The 21,386-nt window shown below is 55.5% G+C and overlaps 3 protein-coding genes, 1 long non-coding RNA gene and 1 other non-coding gene across 9 annotated transcripts in view; 1 reads left to right on the forward strand and 4 right to left on the reverse strand.

The window, feature by feature from the left end:
- The first annotated feature begins 128 nt into the window (after nucleotides 1-128).
- On the forward strand, nucleotides 129-6,116 carry TERB2 (telomere repeat binding bouquet formation protein 2). The gene is made up of 7 exons (XM_040601833.1): nucleotides 129-192; nucleotides 614-695; nucleotides 2,154-2,299; nucleotides 3,639-3,700; nucleotides 4,204-4,289; nucleotides 4,402-4,493; nucleotides 4,730-6,116. The coding sequence occupies exons 1-7, from the start codon at nucleotides 129-131 to the stop codon at nucleotides 4,873-4,875; spliced, it is 678 nt and encodes a 225-aa protein (XP_040457767.1). The 3' UTR covers nucleotides 4,876-6,116.
- LOC121091726 lies at nucleotides 841-2,230 on the reverse strand. The gene is made up of 2 exons (XR_005829020.1): nucleotides 2,122-2,230; nucleotides 841-2,031 (listed from the first exon to the last, which is right to left on the reverse strand). It is a non-coding gene; the product is annotated as an uncharacterized LOC121091726 (long non-coding RNA).
- A 131-nt stretch (nucleotides 6,117-6,247) lies between the features above and the next one.
- RPS17 (ribosomal protein S17) lies at nucleotides 6,248-8,964 on the reverse strand. The gene is made up of 5 exons (XM_040601832.1): nucleotides 8,856-8,964; nucleotides 8,503-8,654; nucleotides 8,143-8,248; nucleotides 6,890-6,955; nucleotides 6,248-6,373 (listed from the first exon to the last, which is right to left on the reverse strand). Exons 1-5 carry the CDS (start codon nucleotides 8,856-8,858, stop codon nucleotides 6,293-6,295), a joined length of 408 nt encoding a protein of 135 aa, XP_040457766.1. The 5' UTR covers nucleotides 8,859-8,964; the 3' UTR covers nucleotides 6,248-6,292.
- Nucleotides 8,347-8,474, reverse strand: LOC121092117. The gene has a single exon (XR_005829198.1). It is a non-coding gene; the product is annotated as a small nucleolar RNA SNORA71 (small nucleolar RNA).
- An 802-nt stretch (nucleotides 8,965-9,766) lies between the features above and the next one.
- Nucleotides 9,767-21,386, reverse strand: part of CPEB1 (cytoplasmic polyadenylation element binding protein 1) — a 42,423-nt gene continuing 30,803 nt past the window's right edge. For 3 of the 5 annotated variants that reach the window (XM_040602230.1, XM_040602232.1, XM_040602233.1), the window contains 9 exons: nucleotides 20,159-20,385; nucleotides 18,265-18,514; nucleotides 17,833-17,946; nucleotides 17,622-17,726; nucleotides 16,491-16,627; nucleotides 15,087-15,285; nucleotides 12,367-12,461; nucleotides 12,050-12,130; nucleotides 9,767-11,193 (listed from right to left, as the gene is read on the reverse strand). In XM_040602230.1, the coding sequence (XP_040458164.1) occupies nucleotides 11,083-11,193; nucleotides 12,050-12,130; nucleotides 12,367-12,461; nucleotides 15,087-15,285; nucleotides 16,491-16,627; nucleotides 17,622-17,726; nucleotides 17,833-17,946; nucleotides 18,265-18,514; nucleotides 20,159-20,385 (1,319 nt within the window). In that variant the 3' untranslated portion in view covers nucleotides 9,767-11,082. The remainder of the gene's footprint in view (nucleotides 11,194-12,049; nucleotides 12,131-12,366; nucleotides 12,462-15,086; nucleotides 15,286-16,490; nucleotides 16,628-17,621; nucleotides 17,727-17,832; nucleotides 17,947-18,264; nucleotides 18,515-20,158; nucleotides 20,386-21,386) is intronic. The other 2 variants (XM_040602231.1, XM_040602234.1) reach the window with 2 other exon arrangements.

Consider the following 21,386-nt stretch of genomic DNA (forward strand, 5'->3'; position numbering starts at 1 on the left):
CTTCCCGCCGCCGCCCCTCAGCGCCCGCCCGCCGCCCCTCGGGGCTTCTCCTCAGCGCCCGCCCGCCGCCCCTCGGGCTTCCCGCCGCCGCCCCTCAGGGCATCTCCTCCTCCCGCCGCCGCTTCCCGATGTTCCGGGGCCACCGCGCCTGGTTCTCACAAAGTGTCAGCCCACGCCCGCGGGAGCTGTGGGGTGAGGGGTCCCGGGGTGAGCCCCGGGGGTGTGGAGCTGACACAGGCCCTCGGTGGGGCAGGGCAGGGGGCACAGCTTTGTCACCCCTCAGTGGGGCTGAGCAGTGGCAGCATGGCCCCGTCACCCCTCAGTGGGGTAGGGCAGTAGGAACACAGCCCCATCACCCCTCAGTGGGGCTGAGCAGGGGGGCATGGCCCGACACCCCAGAGCAGGGCAGAGCATGGGCTTGGCAGGTCCCTCCAGTGCCAGGGCAGGCCACAGTGCCCCCACGCTGAGGACAAGGCCAGAGTCCTCCTCAACGGGGCAGTGGGAGACCCACAGCCATGGCAGGCTCATCACAGCTCCCATTCTGGGGTGCAGCCCTGTGGCCCCACAACCAGCCTGGGCAGCTGTCCCCATCATCCCCCTCTCACCCTCACAGCGGCTGGTGGTGGGGCGTTCACCCACTGGCGGGATGCCGACTACCTCTTCAGCAGCGATGCCACCCACCCAGACACCTGCAGGTGGGCCGTGTCCCCCAGCTGTCCCCTCCATGTCACTCCCACGCCAGCAGCACCCTCCTTGCTAGGGAAATGCCTGCAGCCCTGTTTGACGCTCACATTGAGCCCTGTCCACACAACATCTGTAGAGAGCAAAAAAACAATGAAGGCATAGATAACAGTTTTAATGTATTTAAAGTATTAAATAGATGCCAGCATCCTTTAAAAGTCAGGAGTGCTTGGTGCAGGTCTGCTGGGGTTTTACTGCTTAGTGGGGTCTGAAAACTCACACCCATGCTAACTGTAGCTAGACAAACCAGAAAACAGCTGCAAAAACCATCTATATGTTAGGTTGGCTTAACTCTAGTGTAAATTAAACTAATTGTGCTGGTTTTCTTGCTGCCTTTGAATTGATCTACTGGGAAACTCAGGGTCTAAATCAGAGGCAACACCATTCTCAAGGAAAGAACCAGGTGCTAAAAAGCCAGTGTGAGTTAACTCCGAAAGCAAGCATGGGGGTAAAAATGGCTGGAAAAGGGCTGAATTGCTATTTTGCCTCTGCTTGCTTAATATAAAAAAATCAGAGAGCTCAACAACATTTGTACAAATACAAGGAAAGGCTATTCAGGGTCTTCCTCCAGCTAGTGAATATTTCTATATATTCAATTTCATGTGCATATATTTATGTGAAAGGGAACTACAATGTTTTCTTGCAGTGCTCTGCAGCAGGCCTTGCTAGGCTGGACCAAACAGCTTTTTTTTAACATGATCGCTTAAAACTGGCTTAGATTTTTGTAATCCTTCAGCCACCCACTCTAGCTGCAGGAGGGGAATCCCATAAGACCCAAAGTAATGACCTTCTTTCTGCCACAACATCCCACTGGACTGGGTTGGTTGTTCCCCCAAGGGGAATTACATATAATTTTTTTTAATATATACATATATATTCAGATATATTCAGATTATTTTTTTTGGAAAATATAATCATTACTCATACCCTTAAACCTAGTAAACAATATTCAATTCCCCTCTAAGGAGCACAGTGAGTGCTTGAACATCCTCCACCCACCCTTTCTTGCTCAGCTCTAGTGCCATTGCTGTTTGGGGACTGCGCCATGAGCCTGAGCAGGGACCAGAAGGGTAAAGAATAAATAAAAAACACATTTCCCCCCTTCAAAAGAACCAGTCTCATCTTGAGAGCAGAGTGTGAAGCAGTGCCATTTAGTCGCTAAAAATATGTGTTTACCTGGTCCCTGGCATCCTTCCTCCAGGCTGGTCTTCACGAGGTGCTGGCAGCTGGGACTGCAATGGGGTGTTGCTGGTAGAGTCTCATAGTTAGACAACTACAGAAAATTAGGTGCTTTTGGCAAAAATATTGGAGCAGGTTAGTTTGAATGACAATATCCCTCTGAAATGTTTTTTTTTTGTTTGTTTATTTTTCCCCTTTTACCTTTGGAAACCAGCTGTCTTTTTCTTTTCCAGAATATATGAGAGCCTTGATTACTTGGAGGACAGAGCTACAGTCTTTCACTCTCGTTACCTCTCTGCGTGGGGGAACACCAGCGTGGGACCAAACCCATTGGTGGTTCTGGGCCACTTTGTCCTGCCACCCGCCTGCCTGCAAGAAGGTCAGGGTGAAAAAAAGCCCATCAGGGTTTTGCTCTCCTGGGGGTTCCCCCATAAGCACAGCCTTTTCGTGGTGCAAACCAGAACCTCCAGTTACTTCTGTTCTAGGTGGAGGGAATTTCCTTCTGCTGGGAATGGTTCTTCCTCCCTGCCGGCAGAGGATGCTCCATCTATTACATTCTCTATCTATTAACATAGAACTATGGAACAGTTTGGGTTGGCAGGGACCTTAAAGATCACCCAGCCCCACCCATGCCAGGGGCAGGGACACCCCACCCACCCCCAGCCCAGGCTGCCCCCAGCCCCGTCCAGCCTGACCTTGGGCACTGCCAGGGATGGGGCACCCACAGCCTCTCCGGGCAGCCTGTGCCAGCGCCTCGCTGCCCTCATGGGGAAGGATTTCTTCCTAATATCTAATTGAAATGTTCCCTCTTCCAGCTTAGTCGTTTCCCTTTGTCCTGTCACTGAGGCCCTTGCACACAGCCCCCCCCCCCTCCAGCTTTCCTGTGGGCCCCTTTGGGTGCTGGAAGGTCTCCTGGAGCCTTCCCTTCTCCAGGCTGAACAGCTCCATCTTTCTCAGCCTGTTTCCATAGCAGAGGGGCTCTGGCCCTCTGAGCATCTCCGTGGCCTCCTCTGGGCTCGCTCCAACAGCTCCGTGTCCTTCTTATGCTGGGGGCCCCAGAGCCAGATCCACTGGGGGGGTGTCTCACCAGAGCAGGGCAGAGGGGCAGAGCCCCCTCCCTTAGCCCACCAGCCATGCCGCTGGTGACGCAGCCCAGGGCTCAGTTGGCTTTCTGGGCTGCAAGTGCGCATGGCTGGGCCACGCTGAGCTTCTCCTCCACCAGCACCCCCAATCCCTTCTCTTCAGGGCTGCTCCCGATCCATTCCCTGCCCAGCCTGTCCTTGTGGCTGGGACTGCCCCGACCCATGTGGAGGACCTTGCACTTGGCCTTGTTGAACTTCATGCGGTTTGCACAGTCTCACCTCTCAAACCTGTCGAGGTCCCTCTGGATGGCACCCTGTCCCTCCAGTGTGTTGCCCACACCACTCAGGTTGGTGGTGTCAGCAAACTTGCTGAGGGTGCCTTTGATCCCACTGTCCATGTTGCCTGACAAAGATGTTAAATAATACTGGTCCCAGTACGGACCCCTGAGGGACACCACTCGCCACTGGTCTCACCCGGATGGCGTTAGCGAGCAGCTAGGTGCTGTGCGCTCCTGCCAGGGCTCCTGAGCGCCCTTGCTAGCACCTGCGAGAGGTGGGGGCTTGCACGGGCAGTGACAGCTGCACCGTCTCATTATCTGATGCTCTCACAGTCATTTGTTTTTTTGTTTTTGGCAGAAATCAGAAGGAAAATTGGTAGTTTTATTTGGGAGCAGGTGGGTGATTCACTTGCAGAACAGGTAAGATGAGAGATTTATACTACAGGAAGAACAGATTTAAAAAATATCCTTGTATGAACTTCAGGGAACCTGGTTTTCATCCCAGACCCTCAGCCCAAACATGGGATCAAGCCTCCCTCTGCTTGCTGCACTGTGTGTCCTTCCCAGTGCGACATCCCAAGGGGACATGCAGGAGGGATTGCTCCCTCAACCAGACAGATGTCTGGTCTCCCCAGCACATCCTTCTGGGGATGCCAATTGCTGCAGTTTGAGCTCAGCCCTTTTGTGTGGCATTTTCCTTCCTCATGTAACTCCAAAACACTGCCTGCTGTCTGCTCAGAGCAACTTCTCGGTGCTCTCGTTTTGTACAGTGAAAATTAATTAAATCTAAAATTTCATTATGTAATATGTAAATTACGCTTGAAATCACAAGTCCTGAAAATAACACTCTCTCAGACTACCCAGGTACTATCTCAGGGTACCCAGGGCACAATTTTAACTCAACTCTGTGTTGATACTTGCAGCCCAATGAAGATCTGACGGATGAACCAGAGGCAGCGAGGAACAGCTGTGAGGAAGTAGAGGAGGATATGCTAGACCTGGCCGAAAGGTATTTTCCTGCCCTCAGTGGTAGGATTTGGTTGGACACGCCCCCCAGATTTCAAGAGATCCCCAACGCATAGGAAATAACATATGGATCTCCCCCCACCCTCCCAACACAGCAGTGGAGAAGGAACAGGCTTCGCAGCAGCAGTCCAGGGGGAATTTCCATACCGTGCCCTCCAGGAATACCCGATGAATAACATGGTGACAGGTAACATTTGGCATTGGTAGATTTTTAAGGAGTGGAAAATATGCTTGAAAGCAACCACGGGTGAAACAGGGACCCCCCGCATGCTCCTCACTTTCTCCCAGTACTTACAGCAGTGGAAATCCTGACAGTGTGCCTGGAATCACTCCCTTTCCCTCCGCACTCTCATTTTCCATTGTCCTTGTTGTGTCAGAGAAGCAGGCAGCTCCCCTGGTGAGACCCACGCTTTCCCCTCACAGGCTATGCCTCTGCTCATGACATGAAGAAATACGTTGGAGAGCTCCACGATTTCATTCCTGGCACCTCCGGCTACACGGTGTATTGGATTCAGAACGAAATCAACATTTATTCTGATGTGAAGACTAAAATGAAGAGAAAATTGTAAGTGACAGGTGGCTGTTCACATCAAAAACTTACTTAAGAGCTGCCAGAGAGCTATTGGTTGTGTCTGGAAATTCAATCCCATAGTTGAGGTGCTGGGATGCCTCCTTGCTCGCTCCCTTCTGCAGGTTGATGGTTATTTTGCCTGTCACTCTGCATTCTCCCCATGTTTTAGCTAGACAACGAAGAGATAGGTGGTATCAAGCTGCAAATTCTGAGTTAAATCTCCATGATACACAGGGGATTTATAAATTATCCCTGCTTGGCTTATCCTGAGTGCAGCTCAGTGCATCTGATGTATATTTAAATACCTGACTACATTTTCTGTAAACATTTTCTTCTTTAAATAACACTTTAAAACACATTTCACAGCAAACTTATAGACATTTGTCCCCAGAACACCCTTTGCCTTTTTATTTGTACTGGCAGTTTTAAGATGTGAATGCAAACACTAGTTTTCCTTGGAGGGACACACTGAGGGCTCCCCTCAGGGAGAAGTCACCCCATGGCACAGCCACAGCCACCCGTGGCACACGCTCACCAGTGGGAGCCATTGTGGGGCTGGCAGAAGAGGCAGGGCACACATGGAGCTCCGGGGTCTGCCGAAGTTTTGAGCGCAGGGCCCCAGAGCCCCCCTAAGCAAAACCCACCAGGCAGGGAGGGGAAGCCCAGGGACCTTGCCCCGCTGGGTGCCCCAGAGTGCTGCCTGCCCCTGCCAAGGCCTGGTGCCAGGTGACGCCAACGGCCACAGCAGGGACCTGCAGGTCTCTGCCTCCAAGCAGAGCCTCTGCACAGGACAGGAGCTTTGGGGGGTGAACCTCAAAGCTCTTCACACCAGTTGCACCCTGGGGAAATTGCTGGATGGAGCACCTTGTGGGGAAGGGACAGCACAAGCCTCACCAGTGCCCATCTCCACTGGGCTTCACCCTCAAGCACAGCGCCCTGCCCAGCGCGCTCCCCTCACACAACAAAAACCAGCAACAAAACTTTTCCACTTAAGCACGTCAAAGCGACCAACGTGGTTACAAAAAGCAACTTTTATTCTGGCACAGCAGGTGCCCTGAGCGGTGTGCTCTGAGGAGGCGCAGGCAAACCCAGGAGGTGCTAAGGGTAGGGAGCTCCAGCAAGCCCTGAGGAGCCACCATGGTCATCCTATCCCTGTGCCCAGAGCAGGAGAGCCTCTAAAGTAACAGCTTTGCACCCAATACCCCAAACAGCCAGAAAAGAACCCAAAGGTATGCCAGCAAATACAGAGGTGTCGACTCCTCCTCAGCCACTGAAGCCTTGGACAACTGTATTTGGGACACAGCACCCCAAGGAACCAGCCCTCCCTCAACCCTGCAGACACAGGCTTCCAAAGACCAGGCAGGCTGAGATGGATTCCTCACGTTTATTGGGAAAGTGACAATACAGCGACTGACTCAGAGCGCTCCTCGGGGTGTTTTGAAGTTCATCCCTACGGTGGGCTGTGTCACCTGCAGGTTGGACAGGCTGCCGAAGTCCTGGAAAACAGTGAGGGACTGGAATCAGTCCAACTCGACTACCCTGCCCACCATCTGTGCCTGACCCCGCTGATGGTGGCGGCAGATTCTGCCAGAGAGGAGTGGGAAGCGTGAACAGGCTGTGGTAGCATGAAGGATGCACTTGCATGCCCAGTAAGAGGGGAGACGACCACCCCACTCCAGAGACTGGCTCACTGGTGAGGGAATCTGAACTTTTTAGGGATGAACCCACTCACCCCCACCCAGCGAGCCAAGAGGGCGGCCCCTGGGTCAGCACCCTAGGGTGCTGCAGGAGGAGGGGAGGGCAAGGAGCACACCTGCCCTGCCAGCAGGGTCCCAGGCAAAGCCACCATGCTGCTCCCCTCCCAAGAGCCCTATGGGGATGAATTCACCTGCAGGTTGCAGGGCACAGGGACCCCCTCCACATGCCCAGAGTGCCAAAGCCTTCAGCCAACACCAGAGCCCCTCGGGGCTGCAGGACTGCTGCCCAGGCTGGGGACAGCTGGGGCCACTTACCAGGAGCTTCAGCATTTCCTTGGTGTCTGGGTCCACTTCGATGATCTCCTGGTCAAGAGCAGAGACCTGGGGACAAAGGAGAGAGAGACACAGTTTGAGGAAGCCCCACAGCCACATCCCTGTTGCCACCAGGCTGTCCCCACAACACAGTCCTGTCCCACCGCAAACAAGATCCCACCGTGGGGAAGGGCTCCAGCAACAGAACGAGTCAGGAGGACCCCGCTGGCACCCAGCCCTCTGGCCAACACATTGTGAGAGGCCCCACAGCAGCACAGGCCCCGCGGAGGGAGCAGAGCCTGTTCCACAGCAAGTGTCTGGGAACCCAAGGCCAAACCAGCTCCACACCACAGCTGCCCAGAGAAGCTGGGTTGGGTTCACAACTGCAGCACCAGTCCTAGTGGTCACCACCAACACTCACGCTCATCCTGTGATGTAAGTCCCCAGGGCTGGAGCCCCACCACCACAGTGCCAGATGAGTGACCATCTGGGCTGTCCCACCCTCAATGCATGAGGCCTCCAGCTCTTGAATCCCTGAGCAACCTCCTCCAGCCCTCTCCAGACCCCAAACTTTATCTCCACATGCTTCCTTCCCCAAGAGGCTACGTTACACCAGTATTTTTGTAAGAATCCACAAATAACACAGGTTCAGCTAACACTGCGTCAACAGCTACAGCAGCTTCCCCACCCCGGGTCCCTGCAGGGGCGACCTCCTCCACCAGCACCACCTCATCCTGCCTTCAGCAGCTCTACCAGAAGCTGATCAGGGAGATCTGGAAGGGGGGGGGCAAGATGCACCGTGTCTGAAGGCTACAGGGTTTGGTGGAGACGGGATCGACCCCACTGAACACAGGGAGCTCCTCGCCCTGCACCTCGCCCTGCGCTGTTAACAATCCTGTTCCGGGTGACACCAGCCCCCTAAGGATGCAGGTTTAAGGCAAGAGTGGGTTTCACCAACTCCCTCTTCACTGACATCTGCTGAACAGCAGGCTTTAAGTCACTCCGAAATATCTACCTGCATCCCATCCAGTTATTTTTTTTCCCTCCTTTTAAGCCAGGAAAATCAAGGATGGGGATCATCTGCTGAGCGGCAGCAGTGCCGAACTGCTTTTCCCACCCCCGGCAGCAGCTTCGGAGGGGGTACCCCGACCCACCCCAGCCCCACCGGCTCCCGGGCTGAGGAGGGGCCGCTAACGGAGGCACCCCCGGGCGGGACCGACAGGTGCCGACGCCGCTGAGCGCAGCCAGAGCCTCACCTCGGGGACGTAGTTGTCCCTCCGCTCCCTTTCCTCCTCCTGCAGTTTGATGGAGATGCCTCGGACGGGTCCCCTCTGAATGCGCTTCATCAGGTGGGTGACATACCTGCGGGGGACACGGCGCCGTCCAGGGCTCCCCCCGCTGCCAGAGCCCCTCCCCCCACCTCCCCCAACTGCGCGGCCGGGTCCCCCGGGCTGGGCAAGTGTCCGACCGCAACAGGGCCCGGAGGGCGAGAGCGGCCCCCCCGGCACGGGAAGGCGGTCGGGCTCCTCTCCCTGCACTATCGGTGACCGGGCCACGGGCGGGGCCGCGATCACTTTCGGATGCAGGTTCGCAGGAACCCCCTGACCCCGCCTCACCCCGCGATCTTGTTGCGCAGCTTCTTGCTGGGGATGATGGCGATCTCCTCGCACACCCGCTTGTTGGTGTGGAAGTCGTTCCCCAGGCGGGTGTAGTACTTCTCGATGATGACCCTGGCGGCCTTCTTCACGGTCTTCGTCCGGACGCGTCCCTGGGCGGGTGGGAAGCGGCGGGACCGCGCTCAGGCCCCGCCGGCCGCCTCACCCCGGCCCTCTCTCCAGCCCCCTCCCCAGGGCCTCCTCTGGCCCGCCCGGCCCCCGCTCCCCGCCCCGCTCCCGGCAGCCGCCCCACGCCCCGGGCGGAGCAGCCCCGGCGGCGGATGGCGGCGGATGGCGGCGGCGGCATCACTTACCATGGCGGCGGCAGCCGCGGAGAGAGAGCAAAGGATGACGGGAGGCGCGCAAGGCAGCCGGGAGCCCGCGGCGCCTGCAGCGCCCCGAGCGGCTCGGAGGGCGCCTGCAGCGGCCCGAGGGGGCTAGGCGCCAGGGGGCGGGGCTCCGCGCGCTGCCCCGGGTCCCAGCGCCCGCCGCAGGGCCCGGCTGGGAGCCCCAGCGGCCGCGTCCAGCGCCGGGCCCGGGCTGCAGCGGCCTCAGCACCGCCCCGCTCCCCGCGGCAGCCAAGGGGGCACCTCAGGGGAAAGCAGGTGCCCCAGGAGGCACCAGTTGGTTCCACACTAGGCTGTGATGGAGAGACATAGCCCCCTCGAACTCAGCACACCCACGAGGGGGCCTCGGCCCACCGGAGCATCACCCCACCCAGCAACACGAGGAGTGGCCGCTGCAGGAGAGGGAAGGGGACGGGAAAAGCGAGCCCAAAGTCCCCCTCCGGCAGCACGGGGCACCCAGCATAGGCAGCCCCACTACACCCCAAGCTCTGCTCAGCCCTCTGACACGCTGTCAGCGGGACCCCTGGAGTCCCTCTCCCCTGTGGGAGAGTCCAGCAGGCCACCCTCCTCCACCGAGCGGGTGGGAACGCACCGGGAGCCACAGGACACTCCAACTAACCCCAACTCACTGCTGTAAGTAGGAGCCAGGCTCAGGCTGCAGCTCCCCTTCTACAGGCCCCTGCGTGGGGCCCTGGGCAAAGACGTGTCCCTGCACAGCACTACCTTCCAGCTGGGCCAGCACCCCGCCAGGCCGCATCCCCGCTTCTCCCCACTGTCGCAGCACCAAGAACTAAGGCTAAGAGACAGCACAGCCAGCAGCAGTCACAGGGCTCTCACACAAAGCACACAGGCAAGGAGCACAAGAAGGTCAGGACTATTTTTTTTTTGCTGCAACGTGTTTATTATGTGCCAAAAACTACACCACAGCTTACTCCACGCATCTGTAGGAGAGTGCAGTCTTGCCTGCATATACTACAATGAGGTAGAGACTTCACACACAGCTTCACAAAACCCCACAAAGAGCAGCTGGGATATGCAACAATGCAACATCAGCTCAGCAGGAAAAAAAAAAGGGAGAAATTATGACACTGGTTCTTTGGCACACAGCTTCCAATAGAGGGGAAAGTAAAACAAAAAAGTAATAAAGTTCTCAAATCCCAGCAGCAGCATTTCTATCGACTGCACTGTTACTCCATACGTTTCGTAAAGGAAAGGAAAAGTACTTGTCCCCTCTAAGAGAAAGGGCTCCTATGAACCTTCATCTGTCCACCGAAACGCAGCCCTTTTTTAGCTAGTTACAAAAGAAAAGTAAGTCCTGTGACTTTGTGATTAAAAACCTCTATCAACCCCCCCTTAAGTGCAACTTAAAAAAGTGCAACAAACTATTTAAAACTATATACAGCAGCTCAGAGATCGTTTATCTGGTCCAGTTTCAAATCCAAAAAAAGCCTGTCCTGTTGCAAACCCCTCGATTTACAACTTTCCACCAGCAGCCCCCAGACACAAATTGCAATAATGTTAAAAGCTGCCAGGAAAGAAAAAAATCTCTCGTTTCAAACGACTTAAAAACTGTTTAAGAGTGTAAAAAGGAACTGGTAAAAACCCTTGAGCGTAAAATATGAAATATGATTTGGTTTAAATGAAGAGCAAAGTCTCCTTGTTGTTACAGTAAAAAACACCAGCTGAACATTCAGTTCTTTATGCCATCTGAAGATGGGGGTTAAATGAATGGAAAGGCACTGTATGGCAACTGCAAAAAAATGGAGCCAATGAGACCTGCATTATTACCATCAGTATTGCAAGGAATGTAAAAAAGCGCCTTTAATAAATAAAAAACCTAGGTGAAGGCATCTACATAAACACCTTCTCAACACGTGGCCCTTTTTTTTTTGCTTCTCATCAGCAAACTAGGAACCAAAGTCTGGGAACTGCAGAATCGCTTGAGGGGCGCTCCCCCCCCTCAAAAAAACCCCAAACAAAACCCGACAAAATTCACTGTGCATTAGTGCAGAAACAAAAAGACCAGCAAGTGCAAACGTGAATGTAAGATTTTTTTTTCCCCATTAGTCCTCAGGAAGCGCGTTCCCAGCCTGGGTCTGGCACCAGCAGGCACGCTCGTGCGCTCTCCACTTGGCAGGTTAACAAAAGGACTTTCTCCTGCGCCTGCGGCAGCCTCCGAGCCTCAGCAACCTCTTTAGCTGGAGTCTCTGTTCTTCTGGTTGCGCATCAGCGGGCGGTGGTGACGCAGGACCTCCATGGAGTGCTGCCAGTGCCAGCAAGAGCGGCAGAAGTACTTGAAGCAGATCTGCAGGGAGAGCAGAGAGGCAGCACCGTGGGGCAGGGGCTTCCAGGCAAGGTGAGCAGACAGCGGCCGCTGGCAAAGCCCCATCCTCTCCCTCCCTGCGCAGGGCTGCAGACCAGGCCAGTGCAGCTGATCTGCAAAGTGCAGGGAGGGAATTCTGCACGCTGCTGGAGGGCAGGTTTTGCTCAGCTCCCAGCACAGCCCCTTCTAGATAGATCTGAAAACCCGTAAGCAGGCACAGGCCAGCAGCAGCACTGGGGGGGGGGGGGGGGGCTCTCGCAGGCAGGGATGGGGCAGCAACCAGGCTCTGCCAGCACTCACTGTGTCCCTGCTGCCAGCGGAGCGGAGCGTGCCGCTCACCCTCCATCTAGGCTCCACAGGAAGCTGCAGGACCCTGGCTGAGCTCCTTCACCCGTAACAAGTGGGGGTCAGCCAGAGTTCCCTACATCTCTGGCAGTCCCAGGACCCATGGCAGGGTGACAGCATTCTAACTTCCAGCTTGTCACAGCTTACAGAGCGGTGGCCTCCTCTCAGGGACAGCCTGCTGCGCACTGCTGACCATGGCGGGCCCTGGCACTACAGGCACAGCGCCGGTGGAGCCACGGCATCCCTGGCTCAAGGCAGGGTGGAAAGCTGCCCCTGCTTCCTGATGAGCCTTGCAGCTGCCCCCCGGGAGGGCTGCACCTCCTCCAGCACGGGGCTCTTGTGCCAATGCTTCATCCTCCCCACTCAGCGAGGGACAGCAGGCATCCCCAGGCACTGCAGTGCTCGGCTGCAGTCGGTGGTGCTGCCCCTCCTTGAGGAATCCCCCAGGCGCTGCAGCCCAGAGCCAAGCGCAGCTGGGCAGGGAAAGCCTCACCTGGTCTCTGCAGAAGAAAGGGCCAGGCTGGGCGCTGCAGACTTGGCACATGGAGTCCTCCAGGTACGGGTCAATCTGAACCTGCAGGAGAACCAGGCAGTGGGCACAGACCAGCACTGCCTGCTCCCAGGGCAGCCCCGACCCACTGCCCTGGGTACTCCAAACCCACCACCCCTCGCAGCTGGCGGAGCAGCAGCTCGCCACCTCACTGCCTCCACAGGGACACGGGGCAGGCTCTGCACACTGTGGTGCTCCCAGCGGTATCACCAGTCACACATGGATTCAACTCCCCAGGCTGCCCCTTTAGCCCCACTCACCTTTTTAGTAAACTTTGTAGTTTTGATTTCCACAAATGCAGCGGTCACTGCCTTCAGGTAGCTGCGCTGGTTGTTAAAGGTGACACGGCCAGACCCTGGAACAAGCCAGAGCAGAAGCGTTAGACTGATCCAGCACCTACAACAGGGATCAGTGGAGGCCCAGAAGGCCCTGCTGCCAGCACCACCCCTTCCCCCAGTGCAGCTCAGCCACAAGCAGGGAAGCAGCTTTTGCAGTGAGACCGTATCCAGGGCCTGGTGGCCCTGCCTGCCTCCTTCCCCAGGCAGTAACAAAAGCACAGCAGGCAGTGGAGAGCAGAAAGTCTTTTCCACAGGCCCCTCCAGGCTGGTTAAGATGTGAGCTTACAGGCAGCAGCACTCCCAAGATGCCAAGGTACTGCTGAGGGCCACGCAGCAGCGGGCTCCATGCCTGCACCTGAAATAAGTCAGTGCTGAGACAGCTCAGCAGCTTTTATTTTAAGACTCCCACTCATTTGGAGCCTTGCATTTTGTAGCTTCATTGCCAGTCAGCAGCATTCCTGTACCACTTGCTTCCAGCCAAGTTTTGTTAAGCTCCAAAAAGACGTATCTGTGCTTACCTGCGAGGGTTTTTTTTGGTGTAAGGGGAGCTTTGGCTGTTACAAGACTACCCTGCATGCATGCTGGTAGACTGCTAGACCTCAGCTGACCACTGACAGCCCCAGTGCAAAGCATTACCCAGAACCCATCTACTCCTCCCCTGCAGGATCACACAAGACCCAAGCTGGAGGGCCTGGATCTGGTTTGGGGTTACACTGTGTGCAGGGACTGCAGCTGCACTCAGGGGATCCTTTGAAGAGGGTCCCCCCCCACCTCCTAGCATGGCCCCGTGAAAGCTGCCTGGACAACAGCTTTCTGTTGATGCTGATCAGCTGGTCTCAAAGGCAGCTCCTCTTAACTAGTCAGGGATTTCTCAGTGCACGCCCCCAGCAGGGTCATCCCCTACCCGAGATGATTTAGCACAAGGCAGGTTACACACAGAGGTCTTTCCCCAAGAAGCCTTCTGCCAAGCCAGGGCCAGCAGTCAGGCGAGCCTGAGGCAGCATCTCAGCACAGGAGATGCTTCAGTCGACACAGAATTAGGGTAGGGTTTAGTTACTGAAGTTGAGTTCGTATTGCTACAGCTTTAAGACAACTTTGAGTGCTGAAGTGCCAGTCTGCTGCTGTAAGCCAGAGATCTCAGCTACTTGAGGAAGCAATCTCTGCACAAAGCCACGGGAGGCTTTGAGGTCATGCTCTAGGACCTCACAGTGCCAGCACGGGGCAGGTTGGTGTGCAAGACTTCATCCATGGTCATACTAAGAATTTGAAGTCTCGTACTTCCATTCCCAGCCCCTTGGGACTGTCACCTCAAAGCCACTGCAGCATGACAAGCATGTCCTAAGCTGAAGCCTTGACCAGAAAAGCCTGAAAGCTGTCTAAAGACAGTGACAAGCAGGCAGCTCTACACTGCCAAGCTCTGATGTTGTTCCTGCCTGGCAACACACACTAGATTCATGATCCCTTCTTAAAACTTGCTGCAGCCTGAGCCTGGAAAGTTAGTCCTCATGCCCAAGCTGCAGGGTTTTTCCCCACACAGACCAGTCACCTCAGTGCTATACCCTGGCCCAGAAGGCCACCAGGGAGGTACAGGGGACAGATGTCATGATGTGACGTTTCAGCTCCTACAACATGAATGGTAAGAGCTCCATTCCCCTTTTGGAGGCTGTCTCAGCAGGGCACAGGGCTGCTCTCTTCATGCAGAAGTGTTACTTTACTCTTACTTACTGCAGAGGCTGCACCTGTGACCTGCCCCTCAGGCACACAGCCCTCTCTGGGAGGTGGGACCCCAGAGGGGGCTTCATCTTTTCCACCTGCAAGAGTACAGTAAGTCTACCTGACCAGAGGTCATGGCTCAGGGCAGCAGCTTGAACTACAGGCAGCAGACTTGCTGCCTGCAGCAGTTTGTGGTTTCAGCCCCATCAGGGGGAGTGTTCTCTCCAACAGTGACTCACCATCTTCAGCACCTCTGACTCCAGGAAGGCTGAAGCCCTGAGCTGAGGGGGACATGCCATTCCCCAGCAGACCCAGCCAGAAGACTAAGCAGGGGCCCTCTCCATCTGCACTACCAGCTGCCTTGGAAGCCCAAAGCAACAGCACCCTGAAGGGGAACCAACAGGACAGCAGGGCCAGGACCCTGCCCACAGCCCTGCCCTATTCCTGCTGCCCAGCAGCTGGCACCACCCCAGCAGCAAGGGCCAGCAGCTAGCGGGTCTGAGTTTGCCCCCCCAGGCAGCAGAAGCCAGGTGAGACCCACAGCTGTCTTTGCTCTGGGGACAGAAAGGCAGCTAAAGCAGCATCTAACAACCATTAACAGCACTGAACAAGGGCAGAAACCCCTTCAGCAATGCCCAAAGAGATATTAAAAGCCTCAACCTACTCTGCAATGATCTAGGTCCTGCCAGTTCCCAGGCAGGTCAGCTCTGCCAGCCCTCTCCAGGGCTGGTCTTACCTCCCCACAGCTGGGAGGTGAGGAGCATCACCTGTGGAAGAGGCTGGCTGGACACATACTCCCAGAGCAGGCAGAAGCAGAGCCTGGCACCCTGGGCACTCTTCCCCATTGAGGGAAGAAGCAAAGGTCACTGCTGCAGCCTCCCTGGAGCATGCTGTAGGCTACTAGTGCTCCTGGCAGGATCATCACTTACCAATGGGATACTTGTGCTTGTCCGTGTCTATGCCAGCATAGACCACCCCTCCAAACAGGTCATACATGACTGCTGCCAGGGCCTCTGCATTCAGCATCCCATGCAGGGCCCCCACAAACACAGTCTTGCTGGGATCAAGCCGCTGGGATGGACTGCGCACGAAGTTGCTGTCTGCCAGCACCCACGGAATCACCTGCACCTGAAACCACACACAAGCAGGTCAGGTCAGCCAAGGGCCTGCAGAGCCACATGCTGTGCTGCTCCACAGTGCCCTCAGCTGACAGCAGAGGCCATCCCAGACTCTCCGACTTCACCCCCAACCCACAAAATCACTTTATTATTGCTGCTCAGGGCCTGCAGCCCAGGGCACTACAGCTCTGGAGCTCCAGACACCTCCAGAGAGCCCACAAGGCCTTTTCAAGGGAAAAACTGCCACACCACTCTGCTTCCAGACAAAACTGAAGCCAAAACACTGCTCCCTCTGGGGCCAGCCGCCAGAAAACTGTGTACAAGTAGATTTTACCTACTGCCTGCACCTATGTCTACAGCCCAGTCAGATGCCTCCATGCACAGGAGCTTGTTGTTGGAGGAGATCAATGGAACAACCCACCCACTATCAATTTCAGCAGGAGCTTCCATCTGCTCAACAGCTGATACAGGGCTCTGAAGAGGAGAAACTTCTGCCAGAGCTAAATCACCAAGCATGAAAGTGCTGCCAATAGCCAGACACCAGGAAAGGTGTCTGGAGTGCAATTAGTTTCTGCCTGTCTAGATAAGAGAATCTCAATTCTTTAACACCACAAACTCACACAGTTGTACCTGATCTATAGCTAAGGTCCCCTTTACAGGAAAGCCAGCCTGGGCCACTGGCAGCCTCAGCACCTTCAGCACACAGGTCAGCCAGCCACAGCTCTGCTGGGGAGCAGCTGCAGTTACAGCTGTGGATCCAAAATATCTGCCTGCAGTGAGCATGAAAGCCATTTGTTCTGCAAGCAGACAAGGCCTAAAGCAGCGCCAAAGGATCAGAGTCTGTCTCTGCAAGCAAGAGTGTGCTGAAAGAAACAGTAAACTCCCTGCTCCCGTGCTCCTTTCCAGCTAACTGAAGCTGTTTGGCTTCACAAAGCCAGGGTCTGCCCCAGATCCAGGAACTCCAGGTCACAGTTTGACACAAGCTGTTGTGAAGGACAAACTGCAATTTGACACTTCCGTCCTTGCCTGCATCCAGCCTCACCGAAGGAACACATCAATTAAAGATGGCCTCAAAGAGCCAGTTTGACTTCTGCTGCTCTGTTTTAGCCCTGCTTTCCTGGAGCAGAGTAACACCGTGCATGCCCCCTCGCCTCCAAGGATCTTACCAGGACCCCCTATTGCCATCTCTAAAGCTGCTCTCACGGGTCTGCTCACCTCTTTGCAGCGCATCCTGCGGCTGGACATCTTGAAGTAGTATTCACTGAGCCCATCAGGGCTCAGCAGGTCCTGGGAGCATGCCTGGAGCAAGGCACGCACAGATTTCTCCGACTCAAACACCAGGTAGACATATCCTTTAGATGCAAATGGGGAAAAAAGTGGTTGTTAGAACTGTAGTGGAGGAGAAAGATCATCCCAGTTTGCAGACACCTTCAACAAAAAACCCCCAACCACTCAGATGCCGCCCAAAATATCTGCACTGCATCTTCCTTGCTGTCCCCAACTCCTTTTTAGGGGAGGGCAGCAGTTTGCAACACCTGCCTCAGCAGACTATGTATGAGCTCCACCAATGATGCACAGAGTCCAGCCAAGCAGGGAAAGAGCCCAAACTCAGCACAACACTGGAAGAAGGCTGCCCACACCCTATGCCATGTGTGCCACTGTCCCCCCTGCACAAAGGCACATCCAGACATGACAGGTGGGCACCACCAGTCTGGCCACTGCATACTCTGCAGGAAAACAGACTCTGCTTCGCATTTAGAATGTCTCAGCCCAGAAATTTAAGTTCAGGGCTTTAAAGTCACTCCTGTCAGTGCCAGCACTCCACCTTCCATCGCTCTGGTGACAAAATGAGGCCATTAGACACCACTGAGCCTACACACCAGCTACTCCTTACTCTGTAACTCTTACTGCTTACACAACACATCAGCCCAGCTACTTCAGACAGGATTATGCCCCAGGTGCTGCTCGGCTCACCAGTCCCCACAGCCTGCCAGTTTGCTACAGACACATTTGGATTCACCACATGCGCTTTATGCCAAGGGTGGGCACACTGTGGGTGCTTGTGCTGGCAGTGGGGACTAGCAGCTATTGCCCAGAGCAAGACAGCTTGATCTGGGGCTCCAGAAGCACCAGAGACTTTCCCCCACCTCAGCCCTGCTAGGTATGGGTGTGGATGCCAGGTCTGAGATGACAGTGCTCTGCAACCCTGGTGCTGACCCAAGTGAGAGCGGGACATTTACCCTAGGTGCTCTGTACCATCCAGTCACCAGCATGCAGCCGTACCATCCCAGCATCTGTGCTGTAACATAGCATGGGAAAAAAGTAACCCTACCGTGTCGCTATTACCTTTAGGCATATTACCTTTGGGAGGGCAGCGTGGGTGTTTGCCATCCTTACCAGGCCACTCCACACTCAGTGAGCCAAAAACACGGAAGGTGTTGATCAGTCCAGCTACAGTCAGAAGGAGAGAAGTCAGTCTTCCCCAAAAAAGTTCTATCCTATACACCCTCCTGATGTCAAAACCCAAGGCCTCAGTGCAGGGCCAGGGGCTGCTCACCTTCTGTAATGTCCCATGGGACTCCTCCCAGGAACACTTTGCAGGAATAGACAGGGTTCTTGTAGTTTCGGGGAGGCAGCTGACCACTCCAGGTGCAGGTTGCTTCATTCACAGCTTGGACAAGCACAAGCAACAGTCAGTACGGGACCATTTTCTTTCCACTCTCCCATAGGTGTCCAAGCAAATCCCCATATTCCAGAACTGTAAGTGATCTGGAGACAGAGCTGCAGCAGCAACAGGCAGCTGCCCAAACAGCCGGCCGGTTCCCGGGTCTACCTGCCAACAGTCAGGCTTGTGCACAGAGAAAGGTCTGATCTGCCACAAACTCACATCCAGCCACATTATCTGCACAGAGGCCACCTGCGTGCCCTCACAGAAGTACAGGACCATCATCATACACTGAAGCCTGCTGAGATCCATCATCCAACTTACCTGCTGCTTGCCTGTGAAGCCTGGCTTCTCTTTCGATACTGAAAGGGTCTTCTGGAGAGTCCAGGAGATCCCAGGAAGGCCATGCAGATGCTCCAGGCCATCTTTTTGATGCACTGGCTGGGGAGGAAGTTACTGCAGCCAGGGCAGCTTGATCTTGATCCAGTCGGGACCCCACTCCCATCTTTAGGGGGTCTCTTGACACCCCACTGAGGGGCAGGAAGGGCAGAGGGGGAGAGATGCGAAGGCTTGACTGCAAGAGAAAGCCCACATTAAAACCCAGCTTCTGTGTAAGAGCACATAATACTAGAGGTCATGCATCACACCAGGGCCCCAACTTCACCCACAGCAGAAGAGGCTCTGTGATCTCCTGTTCTCTTGAGACCCTGAGGTCTGGCACAGGCAGGAAAGGAGCCACCTCACCTATCCCAGCAGCCTGATGGGAGCATAGTTTCCCTGGGAAAGGCCTGCCCCTGCAGCCATTTCCCACTGAACCCATGCCAAATTATTATCAGCAGAGATAGTTAAGCAGGAGACACCTTGCAGACCACAAGACCAACAGCTTCCCCATGCCTGCACAGCCTCAAGGACAGCTGACACCCCCCATCCAGGCAACAACAACTACTCCAGGAAGAGCCTCATGTTTTGCTTCAGGCCCTGCCTGCCACAGGCAGGGCTCACTGGCAGCACCATGAGCTCTGCAGGCAGGCAGCTGGCTCTCACCCTCCACACACCAGCTCCCAGGCCTGCCTGACCAGGGTGTGGGCTTAGCTGGCTGCAGACCCAACTGTTTGCAGGTTTAACACTCCTCTTTCAGGGTGGAAGGAGTAAAAGCACAGATTAATAAAACAGCAGGGATGTGAGACACTGTGCAGCTTAGAGTGCCAGCCGCTCTGTGGATTGAGCTGTGCGCTGCTGCAGCACAGCCGCCCACACCAAGGCCATGCTGAGGAAGACCTGACCTTCATGAACAAGGCTGGCACAAAGCCCTGCCACCCCACACTGCCTACCATCATCAGAGCCTGGGGTGCTGCAGCTGCTTACAGCATCCCTGCTTGAGATCCTGATTCTCCAGGGTGGATCATAGCAGAATCAACTCCACACCAAGCCAACTGCATCCTTCACAACAAACCCAATATGGGGGTCAAGGCCACAGCTGCACCACATCGGAGCCAGGAGCAGCTTGGCCCTGGCTTTAGCCTCAGGTGCTGAGGACAAGCCCTGCAGCAGCACCTACAGAGTTGGCTGGAGCCAGGCTGTCCTGCTGGCACCCAGAGCTGCCGCTCACACTGTGATGTGGACCCAGCAGCACAGACTGGGTCAGCAAGACAGACACTTGCCTTGTTCACTGGCTTCCAAATTTAGCTGTGCTTTAGGGAATGGGAGCAGGCTAGACCCAGTTTTCTCTAGAAGAAACAGCCCTGAGATGAAGTGCAGTCAGCAAATGGGAAGGGCAATGAAAGGCAGGGACAGGAGCTCCCGAGAAGCCCAGGTGGGAGCCTGGAGACAGCTGTGCTGATCAACCACCTCCCTGCCAGGATCAGGGCACAGACAGCCTCCTGCCACACACCAGCTCAAGCACTCAAGACTCCTCTGGGAGCTACTTTAACCCATTAGGGCTACAAGCACAAAGTCAAAAGGCTAAAACATTATTTAAGAAAAAAAAAAAGAAGGATGCTACTAGTTTGTGCTGAAGGAGGACTGCACCAGCAGCCCTTCTTCCAAACCCTGGGCTGCAGGAGAACCTTGTCCTGTCAGTGTGGGCATGACAACTACTTCCAGCACTCTCTTCCCTTCCTGAGCAGGCAGGGCTGCATCTTACAGCCCCCCTCCCCCCCTTCTCCCAAGTACAGCAAGACACCAGGAACCACAGAGTGGGTGCAAGATCCAAACTTACAATCAAGTCTGAGAGGTGGTCAGAGCCAGAGCTGAACCCACTGGTGTCTGAGTCCGAGGGGCTGCTGGAACGGGAGTCCAGGAGGGAGCGGGAATCCAGGCGGGAGTTCCTCAGCGTTGGTGTGGAAAATTTTTCTGACAGGTCTGAACCAATGGGGTCTAGAGGCAGAAAACCCAGCGGGGGCTTCCCCAGGATGTTCCCGAGAGGGTTACTCAGCATGCTGAGAACTGCAACAGAGAAAGAGCCTGTCAGTGCTGCAGCATGACACACCTCCTTCCCTCCCAGCTCTGTGGCAGAGGCCCAGAAGGGTACTGGGCTCCTATCAGCCCAGAAGCAGCTTGTCCAGGAGGTGGCACACCTGGTAGGTATCAAGCCTCCAGAGAGCTCCAGAAAGGCTGCTTTGCCATCAGTTGCAGCATGGTGCTGCACATCTGGACCCACCAGCAACAGCCTGGTGTGGCTAGCAAACACAAGGGTGGGTTACTCTCCCAGGGCTGAGATCAGCCTGGAAATCCTATGTCATCTGGGAGCACAATCACAGACCCCACATCCTGGTTATGGGCCTCATACAGGTACTCCAGACCAGCCCCTCTGCCCAGTCCATGCAGTGATGCTGGCATTTCTCGCTGCTTGTGCTGGAAGAAGCTAGGATCCAGGGGGGCAGCTACCCACACAATTTTAGTGATGGGGTACACAGACTGGGCCCACAGCCAGTCATTGCACATATTGGCAGCCAGGCTGAGAGGAGCAAGGCCTGGCCTATTAGCAGGCATTTGCAGGCTTGGAGGTAGGACACATGTCGTCAGTCCTGACAGGAGCTGGCTACAGGCAGCCAGCAACGTGCCAGTCTGGCCTGCTGACAACAGAGACGCTTCACAGTCAGTGGCTAGCACTGAGCACTGTCCCCAGTATGCATTCACAACAAGCCTGTCTGGTCAGGTCTTTGCCCAAGAGCCGACAGACAAGTATGTGCCAGATTGCTTCCCTCCGACAGCAGCAGGCTTTCCTCCCACTGAGGAGAATAGAGGCAAGCAAATTCCTTCCTGCAAACAGAGCCACCCCCCCCCCCCCCCCCAAGCAGAGCACCAGGCCACTGAAGGCTCATGGAAGTCCCATCCTGCTCTGTGGGTCAGTGGTGTGGGGCCAGCTGCCACCCAGGAGGAGAGGGAATGTAGTGCAGGCTCAGCCATGTGGGATCCCACAGGGGCCCAACACCAGCCAGCTCTAT

Source organism: Falco naumanni, chromosome 7 (assembly GCF_017639655.2).
Source record: "Falco naumanni isolate bFalNau1 chromosome 7, bFalNau1.pat, whole genome shotgun sequence".
In the NCBI taxonomy this organism is placed as follows: Eukaryota; Metazoa; Chordata; class Aves; order Falconiformes; family Falconidae; genus Falco; species Falco naumanni.